At 38.7% G+C, this 21005-nt stretch overlaps 2 protein-coding genes across 3 annotated transcripts; both read right to left on the bottom strand.

The window, feature by feature from the left end:
* Positions 1 to 5906: 5906 nt before the first annotated feature.
* On the bottom strand, positions 5907 to 16322 carry tnip2 (TNFAIP3 interacting protein 2). Of its 2 annotated transcripts, none has more exons than XM_042485433.2 (7): positions 16182 to 16322; positions 9659 to 10218; positions 8930 to 9229; positions 8698 to 8787; positions 8249 to 8512; positions 8009 to 8125; positions 5907 to 7014 (listed from the first exon to the last, which is right to left on the bottom strand). In XM_042485433.2, the coding sequence occupies exons 2-7, from the start codon at positions 9974 to 9976 to the stop codon at positions 6739 to 6741; spliced, it is 1365 nt and encodes a 454-aa protein (XP_042341367.1). In that variant the 5' UTR covers positions 9977 to 10218; positions 16182 to 16322; the 3' UTR covers positions 5907 to 6738. The 2 variants fall into 2 exon arrangements, with proteins under 2 accessions (XP_042341367.1, XP_042341368.1); XM_042485434.2 differs by having other exon boundaries at positions 9659 to 10246; positions 16182 to 16311.
* Positions 14927 to 19231, bottom strand: sfrp2 (secreted frizzled-related protein 2). Its single transcript, XM_042485436.2, has 3 exons — positions 18642 to 19231; positions 18333 to 18413; positions 14927 to 17240 (listed from the first exon to the last, which is right to left on the bottom strand). Exons 1-3 carry the CDS (start codon positions 19141 to 19143, stop codon positions 16936 to 16938), a joined length of 888 nt encoding a protein of 295 aa, XP_042341370.1. The 5' UTR covers positions 19144 to 19231; the 3' UTR covers positions 14927 to 16935.
* Positions 19232 to 21005: the final 1774 nt, after the last annotated feature.

The following is a 21005-nucleotide window of genomic DNA, read 5'->3' on the forward strand; positions in this document are numbered from 1 at the left end:
ACTAGATATCGGACCCAAAATAATGTCTATTCAGTCCAAGGGAATTGCTCGCCTGGCACTTACGCAAAAATGTTTCTAGCTCACGGGTTTACATCCAGGAATCAATAATTATAGATTTCCTGATTTATGAGTCTGTGATCCCTTAAATATGCGCAGTTATGTTTCTCCTGCTGCCCCCAATCTCAAGTCCTTGCCTGGCTCATAAACTTTACATCCTGATGTCAACGTTTTTTAAATCTTAAAACCAACAATTCATAATCAAAAAGCCGACAAGAGCCAACTAATGCCAACAGTGTGGGACACGCCAAAATGCCATTAACTAACAACTGACCATTAGCATGGTGTGTCAGGGCACGCAGAGCCAAAAAATAGCCCCACACGTTACTTTTTGTACTGATTAAACAAACAAGATGTAGTGTGTTGAGGAGTTTTAGAGGTGCAGGTTGGCAGATATAATGGACAGGGCCAGGCTTCCCCCTTTTTTTGAGCGAAGCTAAGCTAGCTGCAACTTCATGTTTGCCAAACAAATAGAGTTGTATTTCTTGTGTAACTTTTGGCGACAAAGCAAAAAATTATTTCCTTTTAACTTGTTTTTTTAACTTGTTATTCAATGCAAAAGTAAGAAAGCTTACTTCTTCTTTTCAAGGTCAGTTCACTTCAGTGTGTTCATGCCCATACGGGCCTGGTGGACAGGACATACTACATGCGGCAAAGCAGGAATTTTACCTATTGTTGCTACTCTGCATGTCTGCGGCTCGACATGGTTGCAGGGTGAGTCACTCCCTCAAATAAATGCGTCTTCCTTTTGGGAAATCCACTAATTGACAGTCATAATCATCTAGAGGGCCACTGTAACTGAGTCATGTAGACCCCAGGGTTCAGTTTCAACTGTGAAGTACGTTAAACAAAGGAGGTGCAGCCATTGGGCTACCTCAGGCATTTACATGTAGCCCCATTTCATATATGCACATGAAACTCTAGGGAAAATTGATTTGAGGCTGTTTTGAAATCAAGTACATTCCCTCAGGGTGAAGTGAGCATGTAATGAGGTCATGCTTTGGTTTATCTAGATGTAGATGAGTTAATACATACCTTTCACTGAATAGTACTGACAGGACAAAGTGTCCGGCAGTAAAAGCTTTTGCTGGTGTTCTTCCATCAGTTTGCTTAAACAGAAGCAAAATAACTTTTTAAAAGCTTGATATGACTGCTGAGCCTCCCTTTGTTTTATGTAGTGCTAAAATATGCTGAATACAATGTGTATCTCTGTGTGGGTATATCTTGTGAAAACTAGGAACTAATCTTGAGTTTCAATTTTAGTTCTTTTTACTTGTTAATTTCACATCTATTTGTACAAAGACATCAATATAGATTGCCCAAGATGCCTAATAATGTCAGGATGCAGAATTATACGTTTTGTTTTGGTTTTTTTTACAGAAAACTACATTTTTTGTGATTTTAAAAAAAAATTCAAATATGCTAGAGAAGTACAGTATATTCATATCTTACATTCACAGCCAAAAGGATATGCAGAGGAAGTGAGTTACAGTTATGTTCCCCACAGACTGCTTCCTCTTGACTTTTTGAAAAGTGACTCTCTCTTCAAACCCAGGGATTTCACAATGAAAAATTACCACTCATTCAAATATGATGATTGAGAAAACTGTGGTAAATGTACTTCATAAGAGGTAAGACAAAAAGGTTTTGGTTTGCTAGAGCCACCAGGGCAGATCTGACTCATATTTTATTTCAGCTATGAATGACTGTCTGGCTGTTTGTAGAGCGCGCTCGCTCTCAGTCACCAGTGATGTAAGATGGGATCTACCACATTTAAGCAAATGCCCCACAAAACTACGCTGACGTAGACAAGCTGAAAACACCGAGCTAAATGTCTACGAAACAAATGTGGGCTGTGATCTAAATGAAACATGAAATTGACACAGATTTGTATATATATACATATGTAGAGATAACAGCTACTGAGGTCAACACTTTGCCTCAGTTAAAAATAGATTAATAAATCTACAAGTCATTTATGAAGAAATTTCCATCATGTGTCCTTTCATAATGTTTTCCTGTTGTGACCTTTGCTGTAAAAAAAAAAAAAAAAAAAAAAAAAGGCTGACGAAGGAAAACACGATAGGAGCAGTGTGACAATGACAGGGGCGAGCGTCAATAGGATTATTAGAAGGGATCATAGCTGCCTTGAAGCTTGTAATCAGACTGCTGATCTTTTCATCGTCAACTGCCTGGAGCGCTTCAGGATCACATACACTTCCAAAGAGGGAATCCCCTCCTCCTTTCTTGGCTACAATCTGTCACAGTGCTGTTTTATATGGTGGAAACCTTGGACTCCAACACACACACACACACACACACACACAAAAGAAAATCCCTTAAAAACAGTCAGCATTAATACCAACTACCTCAACCAACACACGATAAATTAAAAATGATCTGCACAGGTCGACAGCGCCCCATTTTCAAATAAACTTGTCTGCTTTTTTGGGAATTCCCTTGTGATGGCGGGAAATTCCCATTCTTTTAGGATACACATGAGATTAAAGGCTGTATCTATCCATTCTGTATTTGTCTGGATAAGTGTCAGGCTGAAGTTTTCCCTCTTTGTTAAACGACTGCATCAGTACATCCTGAAGCTTTGAAACTAGTTTCCAGCAGGAACTGATCTGCCGCACTGTCACCTGACTTTTCTTATTAATTCTATTGTTTCTTAGAAAAGTTCCCAGACACCTCAGGTGGGGACTTGTGACCTATTTTTTTCCACTCTCAGATCGGTGGGTAGTGTTTTTTTTTCTGTGTGGAAGTTCAGTCACTTATAGACCCTGCTGTAGATGCGTGGGTGTGTTTGGCGAGGGGGAGAATCCCCAGCAGACAGCTCATGGCCTTTTAGGGCCTGTGTGTATTTCTACCAGTCTGTATGCGGTTAGCTTTATAACCGAGGTAGGCTACTGAAGTTGCCCTTTAAATACACAATTGGAACCAATTGTTCTGTGGGCTCATGAACTGGAGCCAGGGTGGCTTGTTATGTAAATTAAATAAATGTGTTGGAAACAAAATCTTCCCCAGTTAGCTGATGAGTAAGTTAGCATGTGATGCTGCCTGCTGTCATTTGAATGCTTGAAGAGTTAGGTGATGTACCGAACCTCCTCATTTATTTTCAGGAGTAGTCAAACACCTTTTATTTTAAGCAGTTTTTTCTTTAAAAATAAAAAAAAAAATCGCAATTCTAGTTTTGGTGGAAAAACTTTAAATTGACAAAAATTCTTAAAAATCTCAATTTTTGAGATTTAGATAAAAAATAATTCTACATTTACAAGTCTACATTTAGGAAAATACATTTATTTGCTTCTTGAGTAGATGAGATGAAGTAAATCTTCTCATCTGACACTTGATAAGAAAGCAAATACAGCAATTATCTAGGTATATATAATATTTAATTGTATTTAAAGCAAGATGATGCAACTTTTGCTAAAAAGCAATTTAGTTTTACTGCTATCCCATAACTTGGTGATACTCAAATTTGGGTACATGTAAAAATTAAGTTATTTCTTTCAGTCATTAAAATATTCTATCCACTTATTAAGTCATCTGCAACACCATTACAAAGTAGATATGAGTGTTTGAAAACAAGTTTAAACAGGTAACTAAAAGTAGGCTAATAAATGAGAAGTACATAGAATCAAGTTTTAAAATGATAAACGGCTGAAACAATGAAAAGTAATGGATAAATGGTTGAAATAGTTAGCTATAAGAATAGATAACAATTCAAAGAATTAACAAGCAGTGGGATAAATACACACACACACACACAAACACACAAATATGCAATATGCTCACCTGGCGCATACAACAACATTTTTTTTAGCTTCTGCAGTACATTGTGATGATGTTCCCAATTTTTAAAACGCCTTTCATATTGAGAAAAGTTGTACAAATATAAAACCACCATGGCTAAAAAATGCAGAGTAAAAACATTCATAATTGACCTAATTTGCATTTCGAGGTGTCCTGTTAACAGTTATACAGAGACGTCTCGTTTATGATGGTGGTCTATGGGGGAAAATGCTTTTTGGGCCTCAGGGGAATTTTTTTGTTGCAGTACCATGAGTGGCCACTGGGGAAAATTGTCTGCAAGGCTGAGCGGCTTGTTCGGGGTGTATTATAGGTAGTCTGGATACAGCCATGGGAGCAGGGCCCCATTCATTGCTATGAAAGCTGCTCAATGGCAAAATATGCTTTTTTTACAGGTAGAAAATACAATAAAATACCCACATCTACCGGCCCATAAGGCATGCACACTAGAGACTTACAGCAGTCAAGTGCGACCGAGTGTGCGTAGGCAGGTAACTTCTGCCGGCAGAGCGACTGAATTCCAGTTTAACGTTTCGCTAGCTTGTATGGCCGTCTAAAAAATGTAATCTTGCGGCTCTTTTAGCCAGTTACCAAACTGGATGGTTTAAATCTAGATAGTGAAATTAGTCATTTCGAGGGGATTTTGATGCTTACAAATTTTTTTTTTTTTTTTTGCTGATTTACAGACGTCTCTTTCTTGATGTAAGTCAAAGGGGAAAAGTCTTTCTGGGCCAGCAGGCATGACGTGACCGACCCCAGTGTTGTATTCCACTTTTGGCCTGTTCTGCTGAGGTACGATAACTCCACTTGGACAAACCACACACACACACACACACACACACACACACACGCACACACAAACTGCAGTTCCCTTTAGTGATGATTATGGCAATTTTAGTCATTACATTATTTTGGACAGCAAGATGAGATGCCAGTTTGCCTCATTTCTTTTTGAGTATATTTTATCAATATATAATAACTACCGCCAAGAGAAGCCCAATTGCTGACCAAACCAGCCTAACTATTGACAGTTAAATTGTATTTCAAAATTAGCAATATTCACTTTTATATAATGACTGGTGTTAGACATTTGGAACATATAGTGGAAATCAGTGAGATAGGGTACTTAAGTTCATCAGACAGGGTACATCAGATCAAATAGGTTGAGTACCACTGCCACAAATGAGTCACAAGTTGATAAGAGTCATATAGTTATAGCCACACAGCAATATCTACAGCTTGCCAATATATGACAATCTGTCGGTCATACCAGACCAAGTTAGGCTGTACAGTGACAAAACCCCAGAGAGTATTGAGCAAACGTGTTCAACTATTTATTCGTAAGAAGACAGTGACGTGTCTTCTTTTAAAACTTAAAGTCTTGCTTTAAATGAGCTATGATCTGATCAAAACACAAAGCAGCAAAAGGACTTATGTGTTCACTCACACACACAGAGAACACACTTATTTGGCTACGTCTTTTCTGTGCACTGTGACTGCCTACTTCCTTTTAAAACAGGGGATGTCCAGCTTCCTGTGCTTACTACACTGAACCCATGATAACTGATTCACCAAACAGCACCGTTGGCCTTTTTTTGTCAAAATGGTACGTCACACAGTGACTGTCTGCAGAATGTTTTGGTCACTAGCTGATCCGCAGGCGGTTGTTGGATGTAACTCGAGATCAGTTCTTTCTCTGGTCTTCTCAGTACCCCTGCAGTGTTTGCCTGAGCCACACAACAGCTGGGAATATGGCTGTCACAGTACAGCGTGCCCATTCAGGCAACGCTGGGAAGGGGTTTTCCACCGCGCACAAGCACATACACGTGACACAGATGGACATACACACACACACACACACATACACACACACTAAAAAGACATGCACACTGACTTAGATTAAGTAGCACCAACATTTTCGTGGTAAGGCTATGATCTGTGGTTACAGCTCGAGGCTGCAAGACTCAAGAATTAAAATACCCCACGCGATAATAAAGCACACTTAAAGCTATATAAATCACCAAAAGGTAAAGTGCAGGTAAACAAGTCTTTTATTACAAAAATAATGTGCCAGCTCAAGAACAACAGCACAATATCTCCAAAATATAATCATATTATTGTCAGTTGGGATGCAATCTTTGCACACACTGATAAAAAAAAAAAAAAAAGTGGATCAAACATTTTTTATCCAGTTGTATTTAACATTTTTTGATCCCAACATTTTACCAAAAAAAAAAAATCTAATTTCTTGGCTTTGGTGGAAAAAAAAGGTGACGAAACACTGAAATGTTTTGCCTTTTCCAATTACAAATGTAAAGAGAATAAATAATTATTATAATAGTTATTTACTTAAATTTGTTATTAAGAATATATAATTTACAGGACAGAAATATGTCTTAAAAAATAAACTAATAGCACCACATTATCCAAAATAAGAAGCTTATAGGTCATGAATCTCTTAATCATATGATCCTACGATTCAGTTTTGGTTTAAATGTCAAGAAAGTGCAACAGGTTTGTAATATGACACATTGAGGTATATGATATTCAATATATTGCATTCAGATCCATTATCCCACCACAATAATTTCCATCATTGCCACAGGAGAACACTAAGAACCCGACATTGGATATTTAACGATGCAGACTGATGAACTCATTTCTCTTGCGACAGGGGAACTTTGGGTTGTACAGTTTTGCTTCACTATGTACAAACATCTCAAGTCAGTCGTTTCATTTGTCGTCAAGTCTCTCCGTATTGGAAACTCCAATCAGGTTATTTTCTGCTGTGTAGTGCTGCTCTTCAGTGTTGAATTACTGTCAGCAAGAGATAAGAGTCTTTTCCAAAAATGAGTGTTGTTCCGCTTATAGTTTGGCACACTCTTCACAATGGTTCAGGTACTCTGTAGCTTCTGTGTCGCTGAATGTGGCGAGGCATCGTGGGCACTGTAGCTCCGACATGCCCGGGCATTCGTTCCACGCAGGGCTCGCAGTCGCCGCTGCAGCTGCAGGCTGTTGCTGCATCTCTGCAGTGGTCCTCAAGAGAGGCTCCGAGGAGTCCTTGTGTCGCCTTGAGGTGATCCTGTGTCCTATGTGCACACGGCACATGGGGACCACTTCTCTGTTCTCTCTGCTTGCACACTGCCGAAGACAATTCATAAGCCGTTAGGACGGCACAAGCTAATGCATACAGGAATATGTTTACTGTAGTATTGCAGCGATAATCCAGTTTCAAGGTTAACCCAGAGACCCCTTAAAACCATAAATCCGAGACGGCACACTTTAGAGTCATTTCTTTTATCTGCGTTCACGTAGGTTTTTACCGCCACCTTGCCCCTTTAGGAGACTAGTGGCAGCCCTGAGGCCGTTTGCTCCAATGGGAAAAGTGAACACGCGTAACCATTCCCTTGGTCCCACAGTCACTGAAGTAAATATTGGCCCAATTTGTCACAAGCCCTTTTAAATATCGACTTTTCCAGACGAACAAATCAGGAGAAAAATAACTTTGTTCCAGACATGTCTGTTTTTTGCAACACACTCTTGTGCGATTTGGCAACGATGGACGTCGAGAAATTAAGATAGCAGATAAAAACAAGCACCAAAATGAGGAGCAAACATTATAATTGCACTGCTTATAGTGTGGAATTGCTACACAATTTTTACTACACTTCCAAACTAGGTTTGGGTATGTGGGGGAATGACGACCATGCCCACTTCAGACAGCGAATACCATTTCTAATCAGTGGCTGTTATAGAGTATCTACAGTATACTGTGGTATGAAAACTGATGGTTATTATTGTACATTTGCCTGTCTACATTATTGAAAACACTTGCCACTAGATGGTAAATCTCATCTTTGTTTTAGTTATTTTCAAACAGGGGACTTTTTACTTGTACTTTCACTTAGTAGTTTCTAGTTTCAATCCAAGTATTTAAACTAAATCATTCTGTTTTACTTCCTTTCATGGTAATTGTAACTGATAAGAATTGTAACCATTTAATACCATATATCGTCATACTGTGATATTTTCCGAGACTGTTATCATAGCGTAAAAAAATCCCGTACCTCTGCAACTGTAGTTAACTGAAACAGAAAGTGAACGTGTTCACCTTGTTTAAGTGCTGTCGTCTCACCTGTTTGTGTATCTGCTGTTTCAACTGATGGATCTGCTCCTTGAGATCTTGGATCTGCCCCTGTGCTCGCTCTCTGTCCGCACGCTCCGACTTAAAGTCGTCTGCATAAATGAGGACCTGATTAAGGAAAAGACAGAACCGTTAATGTCACTTTTTTAAAACTCATCAGATGCCCCAAGAGTTGTAAACACTCAACTTCTATTAGTGAAATCTTGAGTTAGACCACAATGTAGCACCGACCTGCTGCTCCAGAGTCTGGATTCGGTCTTGATCTTGCCTCCTTATCTCCTCCACTTCTCTACCCAGCTGCGCACACTCGCTCATCTTCTCCTCCAATAAGCCATTGAGCCTAGAAATCTCCTGATGAAGCAACCCAGTGCTGATAGAGCCAAGCCCGGGCACCAAGGCCTGCCCGGGGGTCTCCCTCAGCCTCTGACATAAACCTCGGATATAGTCTTCCCTGCTGGAGTCATACTTTTGCCACTGAGAGTTCAGACCTTGTACCTTAAAGAAGGAATCACAAAATAAGGTTTAGAACTTCTGATCATTGTTCTCTGTGTTCTGCATTTCACTCTGATGCTGAATGTAACAAAAATTGTGTATAAATGTTTGATCTTCGAGTGTGATTTTGGGTTTAGGGGGAAATATAAGAACTGACACTGAGCACAACTTGCAAACTTATGACTTACATAAGCCACTCGCTGCTTCAGCTGTTGATTCTCCTCCTTAAGTTGACGGATTTGAGCGGTAACACTACTCAAGTCAGAAGACTCTGTCATCTGTAGAAAAAGGTGGAAGAGAGTTTACAAAAGAGGCCTTTGAGACAGTTGAATGTTGCATTTAAAGGTCCAATGCAAAGTCAATAAAAAAGCAGCCCCAAATGTGTAAACACACATCTAATAAAGTGAAAGGGTCTCGCACCTCAGACTTTTCCTGCCGAGCCACATCCTCCACCTCTCCTCCCGCCTTCTTCTCTTTCTCCAGCCTGGCCAGCAGCTCCTGGCACACCTTCACCGTTGCACCAAGCTGGCTGCGGAGCTGGTCAGCCTCCTCCGCCAGGGATGTGCAGAGCACGACTCTGGTGGCCTCGGACCGCTCCCTCTCCTGCAGGGCGGACCGCAGCCTCTGGATCTCCTGATCCTTCTCGTGGTCCGGCTGACACCTGACACTCTCCAACTCTAGCTCCTTTTCTCGGAGCTGCACATTCAGCCTCTGGATCTCCTGGGAGGAAGACAGGGAGATTAATTGTGTGATCACATCAGTTTGTCATCTATTGACATATTTTATGTACTAAAAAGATCCATACAAATAGCAAACAAATACACATAAGATGTTATTATTCTGATTATTGCTGCTAGTATTCACTGATTTTCTTTGGATCATAGCTGGATCATAGATTTTCTTTGCATGCATTTTCTGTATAAAAAAAGTCAAACTAATATTACATCGAGCATCACAATAACCTCTGGATGATTGTAATTCTAAAAAATGAAATATGGATTTAAAGGGTTTTAAAGCTTACTATTTCTTACCAGACCTGTTGAAAGTCTACCAAACTGTCCCACTGTGTTAACTTTAAAGGCTCCATCGTCTACAAACACTCATCTGCCCTGAACACATTTATGATGAGCATTTTCAGGATTATTTTACCTCAGTTTGTCGAGACGTCTTGAACTCCATATCGTTCCTCTTCTGTTTCAGTTTGTATATCTCTTTACACAAGCTCTCCAGCAAAGACTTGGACGGTCCGATAACCACAGACTCGTTATCTCCCACAGTCATGTAGATCCTCTCATATTTCCCCAGCCTCGCCTTTAAATCTGCAATGATATTGTCCTTAACATAGATCTGTTTGTTCAGGAGGTCGATTTCCTGCCGCGTCTCATGGTACAGAGTATTGAGCGTGCTGCAGCTCCGCAGTTTGTCTTTCAGCATGTCGGTGTCCGTGTTTAGGCTGACGTTATCCATTGTTGATGATTTCGTAGATTTGACAGATGTTTCAGTCTTTTAATAATCCGGCATTTGACGCCTCTGCTTCGAGTCCCGTGTCTTCAGAAATGGACCGAGGAGGTCAATTGTGTCGAAGGTTTTGCGCAGCGGTGTCGACAATAATATCCCCGCACAGTGTTGGGGGATTTCCTAGGGAACTTCCCCGCGGACTTTTTTGAGCGTCAAACTGAGCCCTGCCTGAGATTCACCGTCCACCGTCACTGGGGAGGTAAAAAGGGGGTTTATAGCCTGTTGGCACAAAAGGTAAAGAAAAGACAGATACATATTTTGCATATAAGCTAAAACTTAAAGCTTGGTGCCTCCAACTGCTGAAAAATAGTGGTGGTGCCTTCAGGGCCGTCGTAAATTTGGATTATCGAAAGCAAGTGCGTTTTTTCAAGCAGCCAAGTGGTTTTGGTTAGCAAATGTTTTAGATATTTTGTCTTGGCATTATTTTTTTTTAATAGGCTTTTATATCAGGGTGTCTGCATTATCAGGTGGTCCTTAAAAAATCTTAAATTCAATATGGTAAACATCAGGCCTGATAGGCCCATTAACACTTGAATTTGTAAGACCCTAATTGCAAGAAATTTTTTATCTAATTTCTTTATCCATCTTTTATTGCTTTGTCAAACTCTTCTGCGTCAAAGTCCACATTTCTGATGTTATAAATCTTTAAGCCCACCACTGAACCCAATACTGTACTTTTAAAAACAACTCAAAACCCATCTTTTCAAAAGCCTACAATGCCTGCTACTGCCTCCCCAAATCTGAACTCATATCCTCTACATTTTGTTTTTGTACTTTCTTCTTGAATTTGTATCTGTTCAGTTCATGTAAGCAACCTTCAGTATTTTATATTCTCCATTTTGTATTTCTTTTCTTTTTGCATTTCATGTAAAGCATCTTACAGTACTTAGAAAAGAGCTACATAAGTCCTATATTACTACTACTACTACTACTACTACTACTTTATAATTGCATTTACTGGTTGGCAAAATGTAGATCAACCTAATTCACTCTAAAATTACTCTTTCGCTTTTGATTTTTAATATAGCCTAATAATACCTCTATTGATCTTTTTTTTATTGATTGTTTTGTAGCAACATATCCACCATAGTTGCTAAATTACCCTTAATCATCTATTCATTCACTTGTTTTATTTTCCTTGTGTTAAATAAATCAAAAACATTAAAGTGTGTTAGATTAGCAATAGCAAACAAGTTGTGCAAGATTAAGTAGCAAAAATGTTTTCCTGTTATTTTTATTTTAATTTATTTTTTGCTTATCTGGCCACAGAGCCTGGGGGCAAATAAAGATAAATACTTGCATCCTGCACCATTTTTTTTAAACCACAAAAGGTGTCATTGCAGGCTACAACAAAAAGTAGCTTCAAAATAACCTATACATAACTATTAGTCATATATTGACATAACTATTAGTCAATATTAACATGCAACGACAACCAATACCGATTCAAAAAGCATATATTTTCCGAACGGTAGTTTACAGGGTTTCCACGCATCCAGCCCCCTAAACGTCACAACAGTGCAGTTGGAGTCATAACAAATTCCCCCATATTTAACACACTCACGGAGGTGTTGATTTATCCCATAGCCGTGAAGGCATCATATGCGCTCGCTTCTCTTCGCTTTGTTATGATGTAACTTAGTCTTTCTAAGCAGGCTGAGTTGCGCAGTTATGGCCACACCAGTGAGTGTGTAATTGTCCTGTAGCTGTACACACTAACAGGTTGACTCATACAGTATGACTGACCATTGTGTGGCTCTTAATGATCCTGTGGGGTATTTCTGCTTTCTGAAACTTTGGAAAAAAGGCACTATATCCGTTACCGTCACAAATTAACTACAATAAAAATTGGTAATTAGCCAAAAGTGCCCTTGTAGCGTCATGCTGCTTGAGTTTACCGTATATTGTCTTAGTTATGATTCTAAAAAAATCCACAATATCATACTTTATATTGAGTATGTAATGCTGGTATTTCACAAGGCAGTAATCCAACCGCACCTTTCCTTGTGAGATGTTAAGCTGACAAGATAACTCACAATTCAATAAATCCCTTATAAATAGTGAAAAATATATAAAATGGTAAAATAATTATTATTTTAAAGATGCAAATTTTCAACAGGGAATAAGGACAAATAATCTCTCAAGAAAAAAAAAAAAACAACAAACATCCACCAACAGAAGCATTATGTGCCTGGCTTACAAGTAAAATTTGTTATGAAGGAAAATTGGAACAGCCATAATGTGTACACACACACACACACACACACACACACACACACACACACACACAGTAGTGAAAATAAATAAGCATTCAAATGCAGTATTTAGAAGTATAAATACATACACATTGTTTGTCATAAGCAGCATTGTTAACGCTGTAGCTAGTTGAGGCTTACTTAATCTACATATAGCGTTTGGTAGTTCAATCAGTAATGGAATAATTTTTTAAAAAACAAAAAAACTGGCATGTTTTGTATGTAAAATTTGCTAATTAGTCGATATAGTTGCTCTTGAATAAATGTAATGAAGTGCAAAGAACAATATTTCCCTCTTAAATGTAGTAGAGTGGTAGAAATCGAAGTGGCTGAAACTGTACCCAAATAAATGTATAAGTTTCATTCCACGAATGTGCATGTAAGGTAAAGCTGAAGCTGATTTGTAGACCTAATTCAGCATGTATTTACACATGCACAATCCTTGTAGCATGTGTTATACACAAGACATAATAATTCACATATCGCCCTGTTGTTGTTATGAGTAAAACTTCAGGGTTGGACCCTGGACTACAGACATTGTACTTCTAAAGATTACTGTGTCAAAATGAAACTATTGTCTAGACTGAAGGTGTAGAGTTAAAGACCTTAAGGTCATTCATTAGTGGGGCACATTAGCTCTGCTGGCCGGTGGGGAGTCCCAGGTATTTCTGGGTCAATCACAGCATAATGTAACATGAGAGCTGTGGAGGTGAGTCATTGAGGTCACATGGTAATCACATGAATGTTGTCAGACTCGCATGAATGAAGGTGTGAAGCGTGTCAAAACCATGTGGGAAGAAGTGTCAGGGTGGGATTTTGGGTGAATCTTTTAGACTAGTTATATAATTAATTCATATGTATTTATTTGTATTTAATTGAATTTATTAGCACACAAGATTTGATAAAAAACAAATAGATAATAACAATAATAACTAGAATTGTGCAGGAGAGGTTAAGAAACTCAAAGGGACTGCATTAACTTTAGCACAGCTGTTTTTTCATGTTAGACTTAAATGAGAATAATGACAGACTTTCGGTACAATATGATGTGCCTGAATGTGGCTTCTCGTCCGCAGGAGATACTCTGAATATTTGAGATGCCATCCTGACACTCCTTCTTTAGTCTCACATAAAGTCTGTCTTGATCATGTGACTGCAGTAAACTCAGCTAATGTGAAAGTTAATGTGGCACAGTGTGCGGATCCCAGAGAGGTGGAAATGCTTGGGACTCCCCACTGCTGATCAAGCCTTTAAGAATGGCAAAAGGTCTTTAGACTATAGTTAGCAGCGGGGTTTTTTTTTTTTTTACCTGTTAATATAGTGTGAGTCACCCACGTAACAACACTGCCCACATGCCTCAGGTGAAACTACCTGGAAACACTTTGAGAATACATAAGCTGATGGGACTTGTATGTAGTTTGTTGTAGAATTGACCCAATTAGTTGATGAAGAATCAAAGAAATAGTTCACACACAAAACATTTGTACATTAGTTGTACAGTGTTACCTTGAATTTGTGGAGACAATGTTTCTCATATGTCTCCATGGCAGCCATACTGATTTATTGATTGGGGACCACGTTTAACAACAGCGAAACTACAGGCTATAAAAACATTAATACAACAACTCTCTCACAACCCGTGAAGTAAAGTCCAAGCCACATTTATCCAATACTTCCCAAATACATGCATTTTCACAAGAACTTTAATATTTAAAACTAAAGTGAAAGGTTTACTCATCTATAACTTCTTAAAAGCCAGACTCCAAGACTAAGGGTTTTTAGTGAAAATAAGTGTGTTTGGAAAGAACTGAGCATACAACTGGATAAATGACACTTGGATTACACTGAACAAGTTGTGTGAAAGTTTGTCAACAGATGTTTTGATCTAATTTTGCTGTTGTTTAACATGGTCCCCAGTTTTTCCATGGAGGCAGGTAAAAGTCTTCAAGGTAACACTGCACAACTAAGTGATTACAAATGGTCATTTTACGGTGGAGTATTCATTTTAATCACAAACAGTTGTAATTATCAATTTAAGTAAAAATGCTGTGTATTTGCCGGTACCAGAATTTCAAATGTGACAATTTGTTGCATCTCACATAATTTATAGTAGCCCTATAATGTGGACATTTTTGTTTGTTTGGACATGCAAAACAAGCAATTTTTCAATTACGCTTTTACCGTGGGGAAATTGTCACACATTTCACTATTTTCTGATATTTTATAGACCAAAATAATAATAAAAAAAAAACTGTCATTGTGCGAGACTATGGGGTGCTTTTTGGTATTAAATAAAGGCAATAAAGATTCTATATGCAACTTGCCAAAAGGCCAAAGTCCAGGACAAACATTATCAACAGTACAAACAGCAAAGTAAAATCAAAGCTGTAGTAACGTAAGACACAATGGCAAATACATAGGTATATTGAATTGGATGATCTAAAGAGGTAAACTTTTAAAGACATTAGACATTAAGGCAAACTTGCCATCTTTTTTTATGAATAAAATTACCTGCTGGGGTATTTTAAAAGCCTTGGGCCTCATTCATACCAACAGTTTGTGAGCAGTATAAGAATTTCTCACAGTAATCAAAGTACTGAAAAACAAATGGGCATCAGGAGCGAAACAAAATAAGTATCATGTGTTTCAGCCAAAAAACGTAAATCTGTTTATTACAGTAGCCTGGTTCTACGCTAAGACCAAAAATACAACAGATTCAGATATGCGGGCCAAATATGAAAACATTTGTATTAAAATACAGGCAAGTGTGAAATATATAGACTCACTATGTGTATGTCATTTAAGTGACACTATGTTGTTAAGCTAAACTTTGTTACATTTCATAATGGTAGGTCACTGGAAAAATAAATGTAAATACAAAATGCAATGAAAACACCACCATATGCCTGTATGCATCCAGTGATTAAGATGACCAGATTTTACCATTGACTACCACTAGATGGTGGTGTTTTATTGATAATAGATACCACAGGTTTATTTTTCATTTTACTACTCTGGCCATTAGTTTTATTTTTGAATTTGTCTTTTTTTTGGTGACTATATTGATTTCTAGCCACACAAACACAACAATGAAATTATTCATATGAAAACATATTGTTGGCAGCTTTTAATCGCTGAAAACTTTATACAAGAATAAAAGGTGGTATTTAATATTTACACAGTAATACTTTCAAAAAATATTTTACATTGCACACACATTCACACACAGACCACTTGATTATTTGCGGCGAACAAGTTACTGCTCATGAAATCAACACTATCAACCAAATATTCATCCTCTAATAACACCTAAAAAACCCAACTTGTGTCACTCATCAAACAACAGGATTAAGATGCAAACTCAAAACGTCAAAGTTTAAATGAAATATGCAAGGCTGGAGTAGAAAAATATTAGTTTTATCATACTGTGGTAGAAAAGTATGCAGTGGCTCAAGTACAAAAAGCTTACTAAGAGTATTAAAACATGAAGAGGAAGAGAATATAGCCAGCTATCTCTCATATTTGCTTGAGAAAACGGTACAAAAACACCAACATTATTTTGTCTTTGAACATCGCACCATGCACACGGGGATCACAGCTTCACTCAATATGCACCACACAATATTAATCAGCTTCTAGTTTTTAAAAGATGCAAATACATTATTTAGGAACTCCTCCAAACATCTAACCAGAGCTCTTTTTATTGAACTTTTTTTTTTACTTTAATTAGTTAAGGCCTTTGACCCTTGTGATGTAGTTTGTTCCTTTTAGGAGTTTTGAATGGTCCTAAACAAACAACTGCTGATGATTTAAACTTGTTAAAAGGATTTCCCCATGACTACAGCAGAAACAGATCCCAGGGAAAACCGCAGCAGAAAATAGCAATGTCTTAAACTCACCCCCATTGCAGGATTTATCTGTGAGCCGCATCTGCAGATGATTTTTGAAAGTCAGCCACTTTTAATCCTGGACTCAAAACTCTGGCAGTCTTCACTTTGACCATCTGACTATGAAATTGGTGATTCCCTCACACCTTGAACACCAGCTGAGTGCAATCAATGAGATGACAGCAAAGGAAAAGACATACCACTGACACTGACCACTAGGGGGAGCTAATTATTCACTGCATGCAAAATGGGAGTCTATTGGTGAAACAAGGATTTCATATTACTACAATTTAAGGAACCTTTTTTTCACCCCATTTGCTCACTTTTGTGTCTTTAGATATCAAATGAATGCCCTGCTCAGAAGACATGGCCAATCTATGTTTTTAAATCACTTAACTATGTATTTTGTTTTTTAATATTGTGGCCTTATTGATTAATGTAGCTTGAGTGTATTGGGGAAAAGCACCTTTAAGAACCAAAACTAATTGAAAATGATAATTGTAGAGGTTTTTTACCAGTAGACATGCTGTGTATTGCCTTTTTTTAACATACTGTGCTATTTAAAAAAAAAAACAACCTATAACCTGATGAAAAATACAGGAATTAAGTGTGTTGTCTGAGGCCAAAGATACATCATTGCTGAAATCTAGAGAGGAATCTATGAACCGTTATTGCAACTTGTGTGACACCTGGAAAGAGAGAATCAGAAAGAGCTCAACTAAACTTTTCCTTCAACAGTGACACATGCAGGTATTTTTTCCCCTTCCTAGCACTGCAGCTTGCGAATGCTGCGGGAAATCCTCTTAAACTCTCGCTGTCCCTTCTGCCAGCGCTTCAGCGAGGTGATGACCAGATGGCCGTCCATCTTCTGGCCCATGACCAGGTAGGCGGCATGGATGTCGTTCATCTCCTCACAGATGCACTGCAGGCCATCCTTCAGCCACAGCACCGTCTTTCTCAGGTCACGCTCCGTCACGCCGTTCAGCTTGTAAATGGTCTTGCTCTTGTTCTCTGGCACTATCTTAGTGTCACCGTTGATGTAGGAGATCTCCTTAACTTTGATCTTTAGAGCTTGATGCAAGCAGAAGAGAAAATAAGGGATTTGTTTTCACAAAAACTGTATTAGAGATCATCTTTTTTGACATGTTGGCCTTTTGAGAGCCACCTGAGAGAGTCAGTGTGTTTCCTTATGGCTTACTGCTAAAATGCATGCAAAAGGGGAGATCCTGGTCACAATACATATTCTTTCTTTATACTTTGTAATGAATGAAACACACTTAACGTGATATTTTCTCCTGAAATTAACTGGAACCTCCCTTCATGACCTCTTGGGGCTCTGATAAAACTGGTAGGTTGACATCAAGGGCATTGGTTTTGTTTCAATATTGAGGGGAGACCACAGACTGGATGACATGACAGCTCCTCAAAAGTGAAGCCTAAACATCTCGATCTCCCCCTGGTGGCTGGCTGCAGTATAGGTCACAAGACCCCTCCATGTTAGCATATGGGACACAAGCCAAACTAAAAACTTGTCAAATAAAACTTTCCCAAATATAGTTTCTGTTATTTTAAGTAGTTCTAATCATGCTAATGTTTCTTCAGGTATTCATTTTTCTGATAAGTTTGGTTTTATTTATTTATTTGATGCTATAAAAAAGGGGGTTTTACATCATGATTGAGAGCTATTTGCTCCATTTAGTGTTCCCGTGGTAAATAGCGCTGCCTGTGCTTGGTCACATAGATGTTTGGGCGGGAATTCAAGACTGCGGAGGCTGCTACTGCACAGACTGTGGCTCCAAATGACATCACCAGCGCAAGATGGTGGTGGCCATAGCAAGGATATTTTGACTTCATTTTTGGATAATGGGGGTAAATGGAGACAGGTTGCCCATCTTTATATATGGTTCATTGGTTAAACACATATGAAACGGATGTTTTAGGGGTCCAACAGAAAAATTTGAGCTTCAAACACACAATTTTGTGCATTCTGGTGAATTCTTATGCATGATTTGTAACTTCTTTTTTTTCATCAGTTAATGTTGTAAATGTCTGTAATTTGTCAAAATAAAAGCCCTCTGCTACTTTGTTTTTATTGGAGTAGACAAATGCATATGCTCTAAATACTGACCACCCACGAAATCTAAATGCTTTTGGTGGACTTACCAAAGTCATTCTTACACAGGTTGTCAACAATTTCGTTGTCATTTTCATCTGTTTCCTTGCAAGCATCGCACACTCTGGGCACTATAAGAGAAATTAAATGTTACAAAATCTGCCATAATTCAAAATGTTCAAAATAAGAACATATCAACATGTGACCACAGTGGATTTCATATGTACTCAAAAAAAGTACATATGTGTGGATATGATGTATAGAAAATCATGCACTTTATGAACTAATATCCCACTGAAGTCCCATTTATAATTGGGGATGGTAAATTTACAAAATAAATCATTTTAACAAGACTTTACCCTCTTTGGTGACTGGCACAAAGTTCTCGATGCCTGCAGGTGGTATGCACAGGTCATTGTCGAGTGGGAAGCGGTCGCAGTCCAGCATCTTTGGCCAGGGGAAGCCAAAAGCGGACATGACGGGCGCGCAGCCGTTCTTAACGCTCTCGCACAGAGACCTGCACGGCTGTATGGGCTCGTCCAAATCATCCAGACAGACGGGAGCGAACAGGGAGCAGAGGAACTTTCTGGTGTCGGGGTGACACTGCTTCTGAACCAGCGGGATCCAAGACGAGGCTTGCTGCAGAACTTCATTCATGGTTTCGTGTCCGAGCAGGTTCGGAAGGCGCATCTCTGTGTACTCTATATCGTGGCACAGAAGGAGATTTGCAGGAATTGGCTTGCAGTTATTCTTTTTGTAGAATAAATCATGCTGGCCGAAGTTGTACAATCCGTGGATAGCCTCCATGCAGGGTATTGTCATCAGCCACACCACCATCGCAGTCGAAATTATGACCCTCATTTTTTATGTGCGTAAAAACCTGCAGATATTATACAGGAGTTGTTGAGCATCAGCCAGGAGTCTCTGTCAGTGACCAGCTCCTACTGTAACAAGAGGTTTTCTTCCAGACATGTCTGGGAGGAGTCTGTATGTTGTGCGTAAAGACCGCGTCTCCATTCAGCACTTAGGTTTCCTAACATCAGGTGGACAAATTTGTCTTTTCGGCCCACATTTTTACGTTTTGCTCCTCTGGGTCTGACAGGCATTTCTGATTCCTAATTATAGCTCATAGTATTTTATCACCAGTCGTTTTCTTCAGAATTTCCCCCTCTATTTCATCTCCTGCCCTTCATGGAAATCATAACAAAACGTGTCTGACAGCTTTTCCCTCATTACGCCCAAATCAACAGAAATATATCCTGAGTGATCCCTTAACTTGCTGTTTTTAGGCCCATGCTGTAAATACTCTGGAAATGTTGTCAGTAGGGGCATTTAGCTCAGCTCAGTGGAGCGTTAATTTTCCATCATTAGGAGTTCAGTGGTGAAATCCTCTGGGCAGGTCTGCAGGTTCCTACCACATGGTGATATATTGTTTGCCCTGGTGTGAGAAGCAGACCACCACTCAGCACACCCAGGGGTGAAACCAAATCTGCCTCCTCTCTCTGGCTCTGGCTCCTATCCGCTCTCAGGCCCCCCTGAGCTACAGTCTGGTGTGCAGACAGCAGCGTGGTTCTTCTCAGGCCTGACCTTTCTCTCACTTTCTCAGAAGAAGCTGAAAATGAGTGAACAATTAAATCTAGCATGTATGTGGAATTTGAAGCTAAAGAGGTCAGTTCACCCAAATTACAGAAACATATTTCCCCACTTACTTTGTGGTCCCTGGATATTAAGATATTTTTTGGTTTTACTTACCCAGAGTCCTCAGCTGCTACCTCAATACAATGGAGGTAAATTGAAATTCTATTGTGGTACCAAAAACTCAGATGAAACTTGTTTTTTTGTTTGTTTTTTTCAGAAGCAATGAATCATCACTCTATTTAAAAAATAATCTAGTGTGCAAAATAGGAGAGAGCAAAGTCAGTTGGGACATTTTTTCCTTCCATTACTCACAAATTACTTGTACAATACTGAAAATAATTTCATCCATGAACAGATACAGCTTTCTGCTTACAATTCATCTTTTTTTTGAGTCCAAACCCAAATGTGAAAGGCACAATTAAGTAAAAGTACAAGGAGTGCTTTTTCCCAAAATTCAGCATGCCCAGGACAGTTGGAACACCTTATTCCTGGTTAAAACATGTAATTGAAATTGGAAAAAAAAGTGTTTTTAATTTTGAACACTTTATATTACAATGTCACTTGTTAATGCATTTTTGAGAAAAAGAAAATATTTGCAAAATGATTACATTTCCATAAAAATACTGAGATATGGAGTTTGGCTGTCTGTCCAGTCTTCATTTTGGTGGCACCTATCAGCTCAGTACTGTTACCATAGGCTATTGTAGCCTATGGATTAATGTAGGGCACTTAGTTTGTTTCATTTTGCAAACAAACAAACAAAACAAAACAAAAAAAACAGTCAATAACAACAACTTCACAGTAAAAAAAAAAAGTTAAATAGTTAAACTCTGCACATTGAAAATATGTACAGGGGTTGAAAATGTAGGCCTATATGAAGTTCCTGCAATAAACAATACTTAAACAGTACAATACAATACTCTCTTTACTGCCCTGAGATAACCATCACAGTGCGATCAGACAAACTTTAGACCCCTGTGCTCGTCACCAACAAAAGTTAACACTACTGTAGTCGGATAGGCCAGAAAATCAGCTTTCAAATACATGTTTATGTGTGAGGCATTACATAAGGCAGTATGGTACAA

This window comes from Plectropomus leopardus, chromosome 3 (genome assembly GCF_026936395.1).
Source record: "Plectropomus leopardus strain MGB_pleo_1.0 chromosome 3, ASM2693639v1, whole genome shotgun sequence".
Lineage (NCBI taxonomy): Eukaryota > Metazoa > Chordata > Actinopteri > Perciformes > Serranidae > Plectropomus > Plectropomus leopardus.